The sequence below is a fragment of the Caretta caretta genome, chromosome 2, assembly GCF_965140235.1.
Source record: "Caretta caretta isolate rCarCar2 chromosome 2, rCarCar1.hap1, whole genome shotgun sequence".
Classification (NCBI taxonomy): Eukaryota; Metazoa; Chordata; order Testudines; family Cheloniidae; genus Caretta; species Caretta caretta.
The window spans coordinates 102,646,984-102,664,604 of NC_134207.1; the positions used below are offsets into that span (position 1 = coordinate 102,646,984).

At 39.2% G+C, this 17,621-nt stretch overlaps 1 protein-coding gene and 1 long non-coding RNA gene across 7 annotated transcripts in view; one reads left to right on the forward strand and one right to left on the reverse strand.

The window, feature by feature from the left end:
* Window positions 1–17,621, reverse strand: part of MBP (myelin basic protein) — a 174,027-nt gene that overhangs the window by 27,393 nt on the left and 129,013 nt on the right. For all 4 annotated transcript variants that reach the window (XM_048840084.2, XM_048840085.2, XM_075125341.1 and 1 more), the window contains one exon: window positions 7,254–7,684. In XM_048840084.2, the coding sequence (XP_048696041.2) occupies window positions 7,254–7,684 (431 nt within the window). The remainder of the gene's footprint in view (window positions 1–7,253; window positions 7,685–17,621) is intronic.
* Window positions 1–17,621, forward strand: part of LOC142071060 (uncharacterized) — a 42,954-nt gene that overhangs the window by 22,493 nt on the left and 2,840 nt on the right. For 2 of the 3 annotated variants that reach the window (XR_012667013.1, XR_012667012.1), the window contains 2 exons: window positions 8,022–8,081; window positions 10,533–10,592. This is a non-coding gene — a long non-coding RNA (uncharacterized LOC142071060). Of the gene's footprint in view, window positions 1–2,185; window positions 2,307–8,021; window positions 8,082–10,532; window positions 10,593–17,621 lie in introns of all 3 variants that reach the window. The other variant, XR_012667011.1, reaches the window with a different exon arrangement.

Below are 17,621 nucleotides of genomic sequence, written 5' to 3' on the forward strand. Positions count from 1 at the left end.
CTGCCTAAAGGTATTTTGCCAGCTGTAAATGAAAGAGGGGAACTAGAGAGAAGGTGTTTGTTAAACAGTTAGGGATCAAGCATTCTGTCTCTCTCTGCAGAATGTAACAGTGTATTTCAAGGTCATTGTCAAATTGCTTAGATGGAAAAGAACTTGCAACAGTATGGAGGTCCTGGTAAAAGAGATAAAGGAAAAAAGATTATTGGATAGAAAATTGAACTCAATAGCTCAAATATGAAATTAGTAATTCTGAAAAGCAATACTTCTAGCTGGAGAGTGGGTATGATCAGAGGCTGATTAAGGCCTGGAATTTCATAGTTTTATAAAACAGTGCATATAAAAAACTTGGATGAAAATGTCAAATGAAAGCCAGAAAACTTTGCTAATGATACCTACAATCATGGTACTAAAGGGCAGGAAACCTGGAATGGATTTCTTACTATTGCAGGCTTGTGGAGTGACCTTGGCCAAGTCATTTAACCTCTATGTTTTCTCCATGGGTTAATAATATCTACCTCACGAGAGTGCTGTGGGTAAGGTCATTGTCTGTAAAGCACTTTGAGATCCTGGGATGAAAGGTGCCATGGCATTTGAGAGAAGAATCATTGATTTTGGGGGCGGCAGGGATAGCTCAGTGGTTTGAGCATTGGCTTGCTAAACCCAGGGTTGTGAGTTCAATGCTTGAGGGGGCCATTTGGGATCTGGGGCAAAAATTGGGAATTGGTCCTGCTTTGAGCAGGGGCTTGGACTAGATGACCTCCTGAGGTCCCTTCCAACCCTGATATTCTATTCTATGATTATAAAAATTGGGGATATAGCAAATAATGAAGAACTGTTATAGTCAGATACAGGGTCAGCTGCACAAGTGAGTAGAAAATACAATTTAAGGCAATCTAATCTAGTCTACACAACAACAGTAGGGCAAATTTATGGCTGCATTAAGGAGCAAAGAGCGTACTGGATGATGCCCTCCAGTGTATAGTGGGTGAAATTCACCCCTTTGAAGAGAAGACTTTTGTATTACGTAAATTTTACCATTTGATCTTGAGTTGGATTATTCTGTGCCCAAGCCCTCTGCACAGGGTGATATTCACCCTTTGTATATATAGTTTGTTCACCTTATTGGAAAGTTACTGTTGCTCCAGGGAAGGTTCTATGTATTTATTTAAATATAAATGCCTCAAACGCTGGGTATATCATAGCAAAATAAAATCGAGATATCCTCATGGTCTGCTGGGTGACAGGGCCTGGTCAAACAGGTAAGTCTTGCTTTGCTTCCTGAAGTTGGACAGGCCCAGCATCTGGCAAAACATCAGAATGAGTTCCAGAGGCCCTCTACCGCATACCCTGTCACACTGATCTGACAACAAGAGTGACCAAGTAAAAGTGTTTACCTCTGTTGGAACAGTTTATTCTTTTTTAGAATAGATTCATCTGAGAGGATGTCATCTTCTGGAGGGATGTGATGAAGAAGAAAAAAAGTCCTTATACTGGCAACGGGCTCAAGCCAAAGGGAGGCAGATCTTAAAATATTTTGAAGAGTATAATGGTTGTTCAGGCAGAACTGTGTCAGTCAAAGAATAGCTTAGGGAATACATTGCTGAGCTTCAGAGAAAGAGGAAACAATTCACAGAGCAGGAAGCACAGGTTCAGATCAAATGTAAAAGGCGTGTATAGCCAAATGGACTCTTGCAGCCTGTCACTTCATGTTTTCAAAATTATCTGTTCAAACAATTCTATATTTTCAACCACCTCCTCCTCTTAGTCTTGTATTATTAGAAATTGCCATTTAGAAACCAGTCAGTTGATTCATATGCACAAACAAAATGCAGTTGTCATAGGACTGGAATGCTCCCACCTGCTCTCCTTACTTGTTGGCTTGTGCTGCATTTTTGTACAGCACCACATATCTTTTTCCTTGCCTGGTAATTTGCAGTAGTTGCTATCAATATGTATTTGTTTTGTGTAATTTAATACATGATAATGAGAATTTCCTCTGACTTGCAATATAAAAATACAGACCAGACAACTACAGAGCAAATCTGAAATGTGCTGGCACCAAAATTACACAAGATGAAACCCTAACTAGAAGTGGCAGCCCACACATCATGCATTTATTCACTGTAGATCATTCTTTGTGTTCCTTTGCTGAGTATATATTCACTGTATTTTAATATTTTCCAAGGCGAGAGAACTCTAATAATGGAATGTTCCATCAAGAGTGTCTCCAACTCCCTCACCAACCCCTCCAGTGTGCTGAGATGGCAATCTTTACCCAATAAGGACCCAATCCTGCTCTCACTGAGGTAAATCGGGAGTATGACTTCTTGAATATCAATAGTCCCATGATATTCACCAAAAACTTACACATTCCTAATTCATTCTTGTCAACACTCTGTTAGATTTAACTGAGCTCAAAGAAAAAAATCATTCAGCCTCTCTCATCAATGAGTTTTCACTGTTAAGTTGGTGAATCTCTCTCTCTCTGTCCCCTGATGTTGGCAACCGTTTCACACGTATCACAGGGTAGAATGAGTAAAAATAAAAAGAAACTAGCTGCACTGTTAATACAATAAGATAGTTAAAAACAAACTAAGGAATTAGTACACCAGATCTCTGTGATTTTAATAAATGAATATAAATGTTGAAGCACACAAAGCAAAAGATGAAAACAAAATCAAATTATATTACAGCCACCATAAAGCTAGTTTCATTGAATACATCAAATACTTTTTTTTACAAGCCCATCATTTGTACATTAGGTAAGTGTACAAAACAGTGGATAACACAACAAGAGGATTTTTCCTAAGAATTAAAAGAAGAAAGGTCACAGTAAATAATTACAAGCTGAGAATTTCCTATACTTTGAAAGTCAACATGTTGCTCATTGTGATAACAAAACTTTAAATTAGAACAAGAATAGACTCGGCTGATATTTTTCCAGACCCTCAGGGCACTGGGTGTATTGTGTTAGAATCTTGACAGAAGAGATGGTGGGGTGGGGTTTACACATTGAAATATAGATTAAAAGGATATAAAAACCCAATGAAATAGCTGTCATTCTAGCAAATCTATGTACATTTATTATTTGAAGAGTTCTGCTGGGCATTCCTTGGTGAACATACATTCTGTTTGCAGTCTTAAAACCACCATTTTACCCAATTTATTGATGAGCTCAGTGTAATAAATACTCTTCATGCTGCTTCACACATTGGGAAAGGAAATCCTATGTCCTGATGCTGTATTCTTTACACCCCCGTAACTTCCTTTGGCTGTGTAAGAAATGTAGGAGGAGGGCCCTATGCAGATAGCACATGAGAATGTAAAAATGTGTACTTACTGAGCAGTAATGCGAACAGGAGATACAAATGGCTTTACTAATACAGACTTTGGCATTTCAATCAAGTCTGGCCCTTGAGTTATTATTTAACATGTTTTTCATAGATTCCACCATACCATACAAAACTAGTTTAAGTTTACTACGCTAGCACATAATGTTAAATTTTGGGGTATAAAAGTTACTGTATCACAATCCAAGATTTGGTAGAAAACAAAAGTAACTTTGCAATTAAATCAAGAAATAAAAATTCTGATGATGTAATTTACAAATTTAGTTTTTTGAAAACACACTATTTGTAAGCACAAATTTTAAATGGGGATTGGACAGATCTGATCATCCTGACCGTTTCAAATTTTTTTAATGAGTTTTAAAACTTGAAATTTACCCTGTTAAATTCTATAGAGATGAAAAAGGAAACACTACTAACACCGCAAAGAAACTTTGTCTTGCATTGGGAAAAATCTTGAGTACGTTTGTACCATAATTGTGTAGGGGCTTGATTCTGTCATCCTTACTTAGCCTCACTCCCCCAATAGTGATAATGATTCTACCATAAACATGGCAGACTCAAGCCCTATATGATTACATAACAATGACTTCATTAGGATTATTTTTACTTCAATACAAAACTCATGTTGTGTGTATGATTGATATGGTTCAGTTATCAAAAATCTTGGTAGAAGGAAGAAAAAAATGGCAAACGCAGCTGTTGCCATTGAAAGGAGACAATCTCTCTTTATATTCTAGAGGGTCTATTTTTATTTTACGCCCCCAGAACTCCCACCTTCCCTAACACAACTCCAAAATTCCAGGGTAAGGGAGAACTCGCTCCCTGGAGGCCACAAAACAAGATTTTTTTTGTTCCCACCCCACCTTTTTTTAAACAATAGAGAACATTATTAACTAATGTACTTTTCACCCATGGGTGTAAGAAGAATATGCTTTCATGAGGAATTTATAATCTGTTATGCCTGAATGTCAGCCCTCAGTCTGCACAAAGAACAAGTGTTTTCTCTACATTCCAGTATTTACTGGTGTGGGCAGTTTAGATATATGTTCCTAGTGGTGCATGGGATGGAAGTAGTTGGGGAGACACCACAAGAAAGGCAGCAGCAGAATAGCTCTTAAACTCAAAGCTGCACACTTATTACAAAACTGATTCAAGCAACATAAACAGCCCCCACAATACATTGTATTTCCCTTTGTAATTCACTCTAGGAAGCATTTTCTGCAATATCTTATGCACCAAAGCCATCTATTGAACTGTGTGTGCAGCAAAGCTGGAAAACTGCCTGAGTTCTTTTTGGATTTTTTTAAAATGCTTTTAGGGTCACTCATTTCTTTTCTACCATTCTATATAATTCAGTAGTTAATTTCTTTTGCTTTAAGTACAAATGAGAATATCAGATATCTAGATTTGCTCTTATCTATACACAAATATATGGAGCACAAACCTTTCCTGACCCCCAAACTATTCAAGATGACTGACACTAATTTTAAGCTTCATGAAACATTAATTGAAACAAAAGGCCGAGGAACTTGTTGGATTCCTGGAGTGGATTCCTAAGATATGTTTTTATTCATCGGCATTATTGTTTCTGGGAACAACAATGAGATGCTTTGGCACTAGAAGTCAGGGTTGCTAGTTCAAAAATCATCACTGACTTTGGCCAAGATACCTGTTCCTATGTGCTTACAGCTTAACTCTGTAAGGCTGCCCTTTAAAAGCGGTTGTTTAAAAAAATCAGTTTTATTCCTGGCTTAAAAATTGTTTGGACTCATGCAGAAAGCTTTGTTTTGCTCTGCAGGCACAGTTTGCTGTTGAGATTTTCTACTCCAGTCATTTCTGCCCTTAATTTAACAGAGCGCTGAAGATCAACCAAGATGACAATGAAAGTACCTTCCCTTTTGTTAGTACATGACTACAAACTGACCCCTCAAGGTAAATTGATTCACAATGATTGGTAAATACAGGAATCCACAATTTACACCCAATTTAGATCACTACCACCACCACTGAAAATTGATTTCATTTTTATTGCTACACAAAAAATATCTGCCTCTTTATTTTTTCTGCGTGCAGATTCTAATACTATTTTACATTGATCTACAAAGAGCATTTATATACTGGTTTTTAGATAACTCAATGCTGTAATTACACATTAATAGCAAGAGTTGAAGCTAGCCAACCACATTCAAGAATACATTTCAAATCACCATCAATATCAGGAGTGACTTATGCCTATTGTAATGATAGCAAGAAAAGCCAAGGGATTCTAAGAAAAGAATTTTCCCCTCATCAAGACAGTGGCTGCTCATTGCATATCATTAGCTGTTGTACAAACAACATTGTAATGTTTTGCCCTTATAGAGCTTTTCATAGGTGGGCAAACATCATAATTCCCCATTTACAGATGGAGGAACAGAGATGTTAAATCACTCATCTAATATCACCCACAAAGTCAATGGTAGATCCAAGAATAGAACCTGACTCCCAGTCCAGTGTCTGTCACACTAGGCCATATGCTAATGAAAATGAATACAAGCTATACTTCACATGTACAGTAGGAACTTGCAAGTATGTCTGATATCAAATCACTATTTTTTTGAGTGTATGGTTTGATTATGGTCTGAAATTCTCAGGTGTTCTGCACAACAAAATGTGATTACAGCTGTTTAGTTTATTATTATTAATTTAACGTGTGTGCAAGTAAACCTGCAGTTGGGAGCATCAAAAATTTTCATTGAGGGAAGAGGATTATAAGAAACTGCCCCCAAAAGTGAGTATTTTGTACTACATGGCACATAGGGATGAACTTCATTTCTTCAGCTACCCATCACTGTGATATTTTCTTAAAGCAAAGTACCCACTCAGGATTACTGTAGCAAAAAAAAAAAAAAAAATCAAACACAAATGAAGACAAAGTCTGTTGCTGTGTGAATGTAACAGATCAGTAAGATTAAGCTCAGAAACAACAGGTCAAGGAACCAAAGCTTTAAGGAAATATCAGCACCCTTATAAAACTGTATATACTCCTGCCCATTCCAGGATTAGTACACTACTTTCTACATCTCTCAGCACCTCTGTTTCCTGAGTGAGTGGTGTTGTTTTTTTATTTAATCACAGTGGAGATGTTTTCTTATGCTAAATTTAATAACTGTTAACACTCAGAGGTCACAGAAGTTCTGGTATTTAATCCACAGATGTTTGAAGGTACAATTGTGATTTATTCCTCCCTCCTATGCAATCAGGATCAAATAGCTTGACCACAGTAAGTTCACATTTCAGAAGAATTTCTGGCGAGTTATCCCAACAGCAACCACATTCACGTCTTACAAAGCTGTACTGATTTTATAATACAGGCTGGTGAGGCAGATTCCAACAAAAGAATGCCTCATACAAATTAGAGAAGGAAAAAGACCCATTTTCAAGTCCATCCCCCATACTAGTGCAGAATTGTCATAAGATTGTCTCGTGCTTCTGTGCCTGTTAGTTTTGAGAAACATTTGACACAAAATGGTCCCGACAGAAAAAGCAAAAGCAGCCTGAAGCTTCGTCCTAAATTGTTCAATATACCGATACTACACCACTTATAAAATGTTCATAAGTCTCTCAGGAATGTCTCCAGAGCCACACCCTGATTTATAAATACTCTTGATTTCCAGACACTGGAAGAGTGGTTCTGCCAAAAACTGATAAACGTGCTCTCTCGCAAGCTCATAACATTTTCTAGTGCTATGCTTTTGTATTTCTTACTGAAGCCAAACATATCTGACACCGGCAATACCTTCCTGTTCACTAAATCAACTCTTGCTCTATGGTGGTTACCTAGTTCACCTCTCTCTTCTCCTACCCTTTCTTTTTAAATTTGTATTTTATGTTGCTGTAGCTGTTCTATTCCTCAGAGCTCACCTTGCCCGAGCCCCTCCTGGGAACTTGTTTTTCTCCTCCAAAGAATCTGCCCAGCGAGTCAAGTAGACCCGAGTCTCTGTGCCTTGGAGATCCATGTCTAGCATGGTCTATGGTGCTTGCAGTTGCCATTTTTGATCCGTGCCGGAAAGAGGAGCGTTTCTGTGAAGCCATCAAATCCGAGTTCTCTGAAGTTGCAGCACTGTCCTCTTGAATGGTCTGTAGCTCGTCTGACTCTGAGGGCCGATCTTTGAAGGTGTTGTCCTCCCTTCCTGGGGCATCTCGGGAAAAGAGGCGGATCAAGTGGGGGCGACCAACTGTGTCAGCTGGGTTGGCCTCCTTCCAGGCATTCTTTGAGTCTGCTGTGCCCTTGGAGTCTGTCACCGCTGTGCTCTTAGTGGAGGTCCCATTGTTCTGGTTCACATCTGCCTCTCCTATAAACAACAAGAATGAGATATGAATACAGGCCTATGAAAAACAGAGCACTGGAACAATGCTGCTTTCTTTCACTTGCCTTGAGTTAGTTTTTTCATGCAAAATCCATAGAATATGTTCTCTCTCTCTCTCCAAATGCCTTTCAGAGAATTAATCTGTCTTGCAACTGAACTGTGTTCTCACATTTAACTTGCACTGGGATAACATAACTTCTTTTAGGTTTTAAAATTAGAATGGTGGTCAATATGTTTGGAAATGGGTTAAAAAAATAGCTGAAGTTTGTTGTAAATTATTGCAATTATAGCCTATCAAATCATTTCAATGTTTATGTTGTAGGTGATCTCTCTGCTTTATTATCAATGTCTCCAATGGCCATCTCAGTACCTGATGTAAGAGGTGAGAATTTTTTATATTGACTACTCTTTTCACTATTTCTAAAGACTACTGTACGTGACCATAAAAAGGTTTGGACTGTATTTCCACTTCAACCCCTCTTTGCGTGATGTTACAACTTTTCTAACTTCTAAGCTCTATGCTGTACAAGATGGAACTCCCACTGGTAGGAGTCTATTACAATCCTTTAATGTATAAATCCCCATTGAATCTGAGCTACATTACTATTATTTTTTTTAAAATCTCTTTGCCTAATTTGTTCCCCAGTTTCTTCCAAATGTAAAAACCACAAATTGCATTCCCCAATCCCCTCTTCAAACAGGTCTTCACTTTAGATAATCATATTGTCATCCACAGTCTTATCTCTTATGCTAGTTATACTTACAGGTCTGCTTGTAAGAAACATCTTACCCTCCTTTTTCCTCACACCCACCCTCAGTGAAGGGCCCAGCCTGCTGCTGTTTAGTAAAATGACAAACATTACACTCATGCCAACTTTTCTAAGTTGGGTTACATTCTAATGTGCTTCAGTAAGCTATTTGGAAGTCAGAGGGAATGTCTACACTGCAGCTGGGAGATATGATTTCCAGCATGGGTAGGCTCCAAGTTGCAGCCCTGATGGCAGCTCACCCTGGCTGACCTTCCCGGGTCCAAGCTCCAGCAGTGCCATAATGTCTACACTGCTATTTTTAGTGCACTAGCTCAAGTCTGTCTACCCATGCTGGGATTCTCAGCCCAATTCTGCAACCCTTACAGAGAGTAGCTCCCACTTCTGTTGACAAATTGTGAGTTGGTGTAGACTATGTACTGCAAAATCAAGCAAATTTCCAATGAAGAGTAGTAGTAAATTAGTAACTTGGGAGAGTTCTTCAGCAGTCAGCCACAGGGTTTTTTTTTTTTTTAAATGCATGAAGTAAATGAGTCTCCTGATTGATTGCAAAGAAACCTTATTATTAGAAGTGATTATTCATCTGGGATCAGGATGATGAAATAGACCCAAGTCATTGACAAAACTTCCACTGACTTCAGTAGGATCAGGAATAACTGGGCATATGGTGTTTGTGATTTCTGTTGATTACCTCATGAAATTCCACAATTTGATTTGATAGTTGCTGCACTGAGAAGCGATCTGGATCTGACTATGCCATGATGTGTGCTTTCTCAGTGCTTGTCCTTTGCTGATTCAAGCCAGCCCTTTAGTATTTACATAGCACTGAACTGCTGAAAAGAAGAGTATTTTGGGGTTATCTTTCTTTTATTAAAAAAAAGTTTATTAAAGTAGTTTTAATAGGGACAGATTCAGAACAAGGCCACAACTGATCATATTGCAAACATTGGGCAGTAAAATTACTCCAAGCAGATGAATTTTAGCTGGATGACAGAATTAATCTGCAAATACAGACCTACAACAAATTATAACCTGACAAGTATGAATTAGTAAATCAGCTACAGTTTAACTTCCTGGAGAAGGCTAATGTGTGTTTGTGTAAGGCATGCAATTTTGGCTATGACCTCAATTGAAAATGTGTCAACTAGCTAGAAAGGCAGTTCAGTTCTTCCCTCCACTTAATCTTTTTTAAGAATTATCTTCAGGGATGCAATCATCAATTAAGGCTTTCTGAACTGAAAAAAGAAAGCTGTTTATTAAAAATATTGCGGCTATGTTCTTTTGCTTTCTGCGGTGTATTTCTTTTTATGCTGAATATTCCCAAGGTACTTACACATTGGTGCCCTGAAGGATCAAAACTTTACCAGATTTTGTTAGTTTGTCACCATAGCTTTCCTGATGGAGTGAAGCAGGATGCAGTGGTTTGGGGAGCAACAAACAATAACTAATTTTAATGATTTAACGCTGGTTTAAATTCTATACCATCATACAAATTGAATTAAGGAGAAAAACAATAGTGCTATTGTATTTAATTAAATGCATTAACAAAACAGCAGAGCATCTGCATACTAATACTTCTATAACAGTTGTGCTTTGTGTCACTGAATACAGTTATTTGTAAGAAACAAAGAAGGGCATTTGTGCCATAAGAGTAGCTTCTCTCAACACATAAGCAGTGAGCTATAAAGTGTAAATCTTTTCTGTATGCTTTTAGTTTAGCAATGAAAGCATGCATTTAATTTTTCCTTTACATTTTTACTGTTAAAACCCTATTTAATGTTCAGCAAAAATGTACAACGGAAAAAACAGTCTATATTTGAACGATATTAAATCACCAGCAGCCATGAATTCCTTTTCCAAAGTGTGTGTATATGACATATATGTATATTAATGGCATAGAACTACTTAATACAAGGTATGATCTAATAAATTACTAATAAAATGTCTGCCAAACTGCATTTCAGTATTGGTTTATTAGATCATTAGAATTTTTAACTTTCTTTAACTTTATAAAAAATATTCCATCATGAATTCAACTGACTATAACACTGATTTTTCCCCTTCAGGTGAGGGAAATGGAATGCGCCACTTACAGTAGTGAAAGAGAGAAGATTTTCCTTGCTAAGGTAACTTAAGATCTATTGTGTAGGAAAAAAGGAGCCTAATCTTTGCAACAAAAAAAAGAGAGAGAGAATCCTTTTGCAAGATATGGTAATTTTGGCTATAACCAAGGCATGGAGCACTCCACAGACTTTATCCCAAGAATATTACAATACCTACTTTACTTTAAAGAAAATATCGGGCCTGGCTGTGGAAGGGAGATGGGCGTAAGGAGCCCCCTCTACCCCTACATCCTCCATGCAGTGCCCTGGTGGCAACCACCCCAAAAGCAGTAGGAAGGAGGTGGGACTATGGTCCTGCACTTCTCAGCAAGGGCCAGTGGAGCTGGCCAGCGACGGCAGGAAATGCATGCTGAACACTCCTGGAAGGTTGTGAACCAGTTGTGTCAACTCCCAAAATAAGAGGGAGAGAGCAATAGGAATTCCAGCACGTACAGAAATGGAGAAATCTGAACAGTTTTTTTTAAAGAGGCAGCAATTCCCGGAGCAATCCTGACTTGTATAAATTAGCAGAATGCTGTATTTTTACATCTTCCAAACACCTCAGGGGGTCGCAAGCTGTCAGCCTCCACCCCAAACCCGCTTTTCATCCAGCATTTATAATGTTGTCACTAAAAATATCCATGACAAAATCTTAGCCTTAATCATGGGAACTGATCATGAAACATTAATTACACTCTCAAAACAGGCATTTGATCTGAGATCTCCATTTAATTCCTAAGGAAGAGAATGATTGTCAGAACCCAAATGTTTACCTATTGTATGGCTAAGCTTGTGATCTAAGGGCTTGTCTGCACTGAAATGCTACAACTGCCACTGCAGCGCTTCAATGTAGACACTACCTACACTGCTTGGAGAACTCCCAAGAAGCAGTCAGTCCATGGGAGTATTCTTCCAGCAGCCTAGCACTGTCTACACTGCGGGGTTAGGTCAGTTTAATTACGCTGCTCAGGCTGATGGATGCATCATTATAAATTTCACATTTGTTCTCTTCTCATGACGATTTCTGAAAAGATTTGAGAAACAGGGAAGAAATACTGCAATTTCTATATACTACTGACATCAGAAGGCCTGATCTTGCAAACAGTGCTGAGTGGAAAACATCAAACACCTTTGGCTTTTCAAAATTGCAACACCTTTCTCAAAAATCGTATTTGACCAGCTTATAGAGTAGTCAAATTCTTCCAAAGATTCAAAATTCTAATGAAAAGCACTGAAACTGAAAAAATTTCTGCATTCTTTTAGCTCTATGGCCAGGTATATCAGTAGTGTGAATGTCAAGGCAAGTTCTTCAAAGCATTTCTCTCTGCCAGCATCACCTCAAGTTCTTAGACTGCTGTTGACTTTGGCTAAGCCCTAAAAGTGTGCTGTTTATTAAACACAGAGCTGGCGCCCACTGCATACCGCTAGGCTCACCAGCCCTTCATACGGAAGTACTGAATAATAAGGAGGAGATGACTGAGGCTTGTGAGATTATTATGTAGATGAGGGGGAACAGTTACTTTCACACCCAGCCTCGAGGGCTGTCATATGCAAGGGCCACAGCTGGTCCAGGCCATTTCCGTTCAGCACTACAGCTTCTCGGAGATAACACTGCTCACCAAATAGTCCTGTCTTATCAAATTTCACAGACAGGTCCGGCAAGATGATGGTGGATTAGATTTCTCTTATCTGTGGACAGTCATAGGTCATCCCTCAGCGTAACAAGGGATCTCTTGTGGCTTTTTGCTAGAGCCCTCTTCTTGGAGATGGCACAGAACAACCTACCCTAGCCGGAGCACTCCCACTGCTACGTCCCAGAAAGGGTGCACCACAACCTACTTTACAGCAGGCAAAGTCCCACATCCGTCATGCTCCTCTTCTGAGTGTTCTGAACGGAGCAAGGTGCTAGCTGGGAGAAGTCCCTGTACTCAAAAAAAAAAAAGCAGTGATTGTGCATGGTCCCTTGTGTCTCCTGCCAAGGGAGGACAATGGACAATCCAGCCTCTACTGTGCACTACTATTGCACTACGGATCACAGGAGCATTAACTGACCCTTTTTGAAACAGTTCTTTTATCTGAATGCCTCAATAAGATTTTCAGGGAGGAGACTAATTAGATTTTCATCATTACATTCCAGCTGTAAAACTTGATTCATCCTCACCCCGCCTTTGCAAAGCAAAAATGTAAGTCCCAAGCCTGACTCTACAGTTACAGTCTGAAGACAACTGGCCAACAAGCATTTACATGTAATTACTGGTTTTGTCTGACGCTTGTCAAAATGTTGAAAATCATTTTTAAAAGCACTCCTCTTTGGGATGGATTGCATGCAGTATAATTACACAGAGAACAGTTGGTAAAAGTTCTCTAAGCATAATGCTCAGTTAACGTGTTTAGCCATTACATAAACGTTATTTTCCCCCACGTGCTGGCCAAATGGATGCTGGTGCACAATGCCAGTATGTCTCCACAGCAGCCAAATCATCATAAGACCCAGATGAATTCGTATTATGCCAATGCTATAGTCTTGGTCAAGAGGGCACTTTTATTATAAACCCATTTTCGTCAGGTGCTTATTGCTTTTGAAAAAACATCCTTACTTCGAGGTGAAATTTTGGGATTAAAATTCTAATTAGCCAGTTTTGAACTACCCCAGCCTACAAAATAAAATGTTCACGTGCTTTTTGTTTTACACTTGGGTAACTCAAAATCTGCTTTCTTCTAGAATTTTAAACACACAACATACTTCAAGGACAAACTGATGTTTAGTTTTAGAAATATAATTTTGTCATAGCAGCAGCCATACCCTCTGCTGTCTATGCTGGCTTCCTGTACAATGACAAAGCAAGTTAAAGGTTTCAGTCCTTATCTTCAAGTTGCCCTGGGCCCAGAACATATAAAAGATTGCTTAAAACTTTGGAATGGAGATCCTGGTCAACAGCTCTGCTCTTTCTCCAGTAAATAGGCTTGAAAGGATTAGATTTTTGTCAGTAACCATTGATTTCCCTGTACACACACACACACACACACACACAAGTATATATACTTCCATTGATAATGACTGCATTCTCAAGCAGCACTTTTCTCATTTTAAATTTCAGTTTGATTTAAAGATATGTACTTTGTATATTTTGACATAGGATATTGACAATTTGTGTTAATGTTTATAAAGCTTTAACTTTTTGAATTTCAGTGTCTGTCATTAAATTATCTCCCCCCTCCCAAAGTTTCCATGACTTTAAATCAATAAAAATTGAAAAAGTGCTTGAAAATAAACATCAATGTTATTAAAAAAAACCTAAAAACAAACACTCAATTCTGCCATGCCTAAGAATAAAAGTAAAGCTTGTCTGAGCAGGAGACAGAGTTCCCAGGTGCCAGTCTCAGATTGCCAAACAAACTCTCACAGGATCTAAGGACCATTAGAAACTTCACCTCTAGGTACACTCCTCTCTCGCTCACGCGCGCACTCACACACACCACCATGTATATTTAAACAAAAAATAATAATAAAAGCCCTACTCAAACACTACACTGCATACACAATTCTCCTCCAGGGGAGAGGATGAGAAAGAACAAACCATGTAAGACAAATACTAGTGACTTAATGTACTAGTGGAAGGTTCTGAGGGTGATATAAGAACCTATACAGAATAAAAGAATGGCAAAGAAAGGGCCTGATTTCCCACTCGATGAAACCAGACTTGTGATTGTGTAACACTCTTGACTAGAGTGGAAGTGTTCTGACATAAATCTGGTGAAACAGAGTGAAGAACAGATCCAGTGAATCGTTTGGCATGTTTCTCCTTAAAGTCCAGTTACGGCAGTATACGATATAAAAATAGCACCCTCTTATTCAACATAACTGTCTTGAGGTCATAACTACTTGGTCTACCAACAGAGATGCTTTTACTTCTGTTAGCAATGTGCTGACTACAGCTATGGAAAAATGAGCTGATTCTGCTCTGCTTGTTGCATTAAAAAACAAAGAATAGCTAAGTTCTGATGGAAAGGATTTTTTTTACTGTTGCTAAAGAGCAGCTTCATTTTTAGAGCTGATACGGAGTTTGATTTGCCTAGCCTTACTGCTGCAAACTTTCACCTGAAATTTCATGTGAAAGAGAGCCTGACAGTGCCATTTTTAGTTTTTCACTTTCCTTATATAGTTCTACTCCGACTGTAAAATGGCATCCTGGTTTTCCATATTTAGAATGTCTAAATAATGCTAGATCTAATTTGATCTACTGACAAGTAAAAAGATGGTTTCTCTAACTGCTAGGCCCTGACAACTTTTAAGATCTAAAAGTCAAGCTGGTTGCTTTCTGGCTCATGCACCATCCACAGGTAAAGATTCTCCATACCCAGTTCTACCCTCTGGCACTGAAGGGCTGCAGAGGTATAACAGAAGAGAGATTGGCCCAGCAATAAATTACTTGCTACACAAGCCCCCCCCCACCCATTTCACTACGAACAATCCAGCTCACACTGTTTTGGCTCTGCGAGGCTAACACCAATGAAAAGCAGGGGGGAAAAAAGCCCATGAAGTAATCTTGACAGACACCCCCACCTCATAGATTTTACCTTTTGTGTGGTCATTTTTAGAGAAGAATAGCACTTTATCAGGAATACAAGCTGCTGAGCATGACATCCAGTTACGTTAATCTAATGTCTATCAATGGCAAATAATGATTACAGCTATGTGAAACCCAAAATCAGGTGCAATTCATCTTGCCTTTATTTTTTCCTGCCAGCACAAAACTCAGCCCAGGTCTCCAAAAAAGCGTCAACCATTTGGCAAAGTTGGGCTGAATTTCATGCCACGTAGGATTCCCTACGGAGGGGCAATCAGGTGGCCTCTTTCCCCTTTCAAAAAGTCTGGGCACAGGCCAAGTAGGCCTACTTCTTTCAGATCTTCAGAAAATCTGTTTGGGGGGGGAGGGAGCGTACAGGCAAGCAGGCTGCCTTCTCAGAGTTTTGCAACAGTGAGACCTGCCTTTACTAGGTGCCAACACTACCTCTGGACTGGGTAATTATCTCACTCTGGAGCTGAGAAGTCCCAAAAAACAATGTAAAATGCCAATAAACATAGAAGTGCTCTCTGTGGCATCTCAGTCCCTAAGAAGTTCATAGCTTACTCTAGAGGCAGCAGTGTCCAGTGGGACCTTCTGGATTTTGCTCATCTCCTAGAAGAGATTATAGAGGAGCACTCTCTTTTCCCATTCACCCCCACATTGAAAAGGAAGGAGCTGTTGGGGGCGGGGGGGGGGGGAGGGGAAGATAAGAAACAAGGTGGATTTTTCAAATTAGGAATGCTAAAGGACTGAGTCCAGGAATAAAAAATTGTTTAAGGTGGAAAGTAAATGAAGTTCATGGGTGCTTTTAATGAACCTTTGCTTTGAATTGTTAGGTTTGCCATATCTAGCTCTGGGGGAGCATAATGATGGAATTTGAGAAGAGAGGAATCTGTCAGAGCTGTACCAATCCATTCGGGGCCTTTCTAACTTAGAACTGTCTTAAGACATCAAGAAAAAAAAGAATATGAACTTTAGAGGATCAGAAAAGACACTGAGTCATACAGAACTTTCAAAGCATTTTTGTATGGACATATTGTGTCCTCATACCAGAGTAGGTGTGTAATATACTGCACAATGTGTCCACTTGTATGATATGTACAAGTAGAAAGCCCACACCCAAATCTTAAATGAAACAATGACTGAGGACTTAAAAGTCTCACTTCCATAAAAACTAATGATAGATTAGATAGCTATTCGTTATTAAACTCTGCCAATTTAAGTACAAGCAAATAAACCATAGCTGAACTTCAGTAAAAGCTATCATGCAGGGATGTTGAAAGGTTCTCTCTTAACATGATTAGCAATCTGCAATCAGTGAAGAGCCCATTGATTTCAGGAAGTGATTGCAGCACTTGAAACTTTCTTCTTTTTGACATATGAAAAAGTACTATTCCTCTAAACCAGTGGTTCTCAACCTATTTACTGTTGTGGGCCACGTACGCAGTTCTGTGTGTCTTATGTAGGCTGCGTCTACACTATACATGACCAGTATGGCCCTGAGGATGTCACATGGGCCACAGCTGCATGCTGATTAGGCCACAAGCAGCCCGCAGGCTTAGAAGCACTGCTCTAAATGGACAATGCCTGCCCTTTTCTTTGGCTAAATCTCACTTTCTGCATGAAAAACGTGAGAAAATGGATGAAATTCTCAAAACCGAAGAAAAAGTCCTGGTGAAAATTTTGCAACTGCACCTTTTCTATGGTGGAAAAATGTTCCTTGACCACACAAATCATTTCTGCAGTAGGGTTTCCTTTTAACAGTTTTTTTCATAAAATAAAGCCTGACATGCTCACCTACAGAACAGCTATTATTGGCCTGGTGGACAGATAGCGGCAAGCTGTTTCTTTCATATCAGTACAATAAATCTCTAGTGGTGACTAGTAGGTGGGATTCACATGGGGGACTGAGGCACCGAAGTCAAACATTTAGATCAAAAAACCCTGCTCTGCCATTCCCGAGAGAAGTTTCATGGCTGTGAATCCACAGTGGAGCAGGTGCCTCCCTATGGCCCAGAGTTTGGCACCTAACTCCCTTTGAGGGTTGTGGCTTAGGCCAGACCCTTATTCTTGGCATTTCTTACTGGCTAACTTAAGCGTGCTGGCTTCATGAATCCCTTTTTAAAAGGCCTAATTCTCCCCTTGCATTATACAGAGAGCATGGGCACCTAACTTGGGTCTGTGAATTGCCCCCCCCAAGAGTCCCTGACACAGGGGTCATGCTGGGAGTAAGTTTAGACCCCCCTATCCTAGGATCCAGGGTGCATCACTGCTGGAAATATAAGGTTTGTCTGATAGGTAGGATAAGACAGTAATAGTTGGACTGATTGACTAATGACATACAGCAAGTGTGCTATTTACCTTGCTTGCTTTGTAAAGAATACTAGATTCTGTGGAAGATTTTTCTGTGTAAAGCCCCTCCTATTTTTCTTTTTTCCTTCCCTCCTCCAAAGTCTTTTGGGCAATAAAGAAGATTTTCATTATT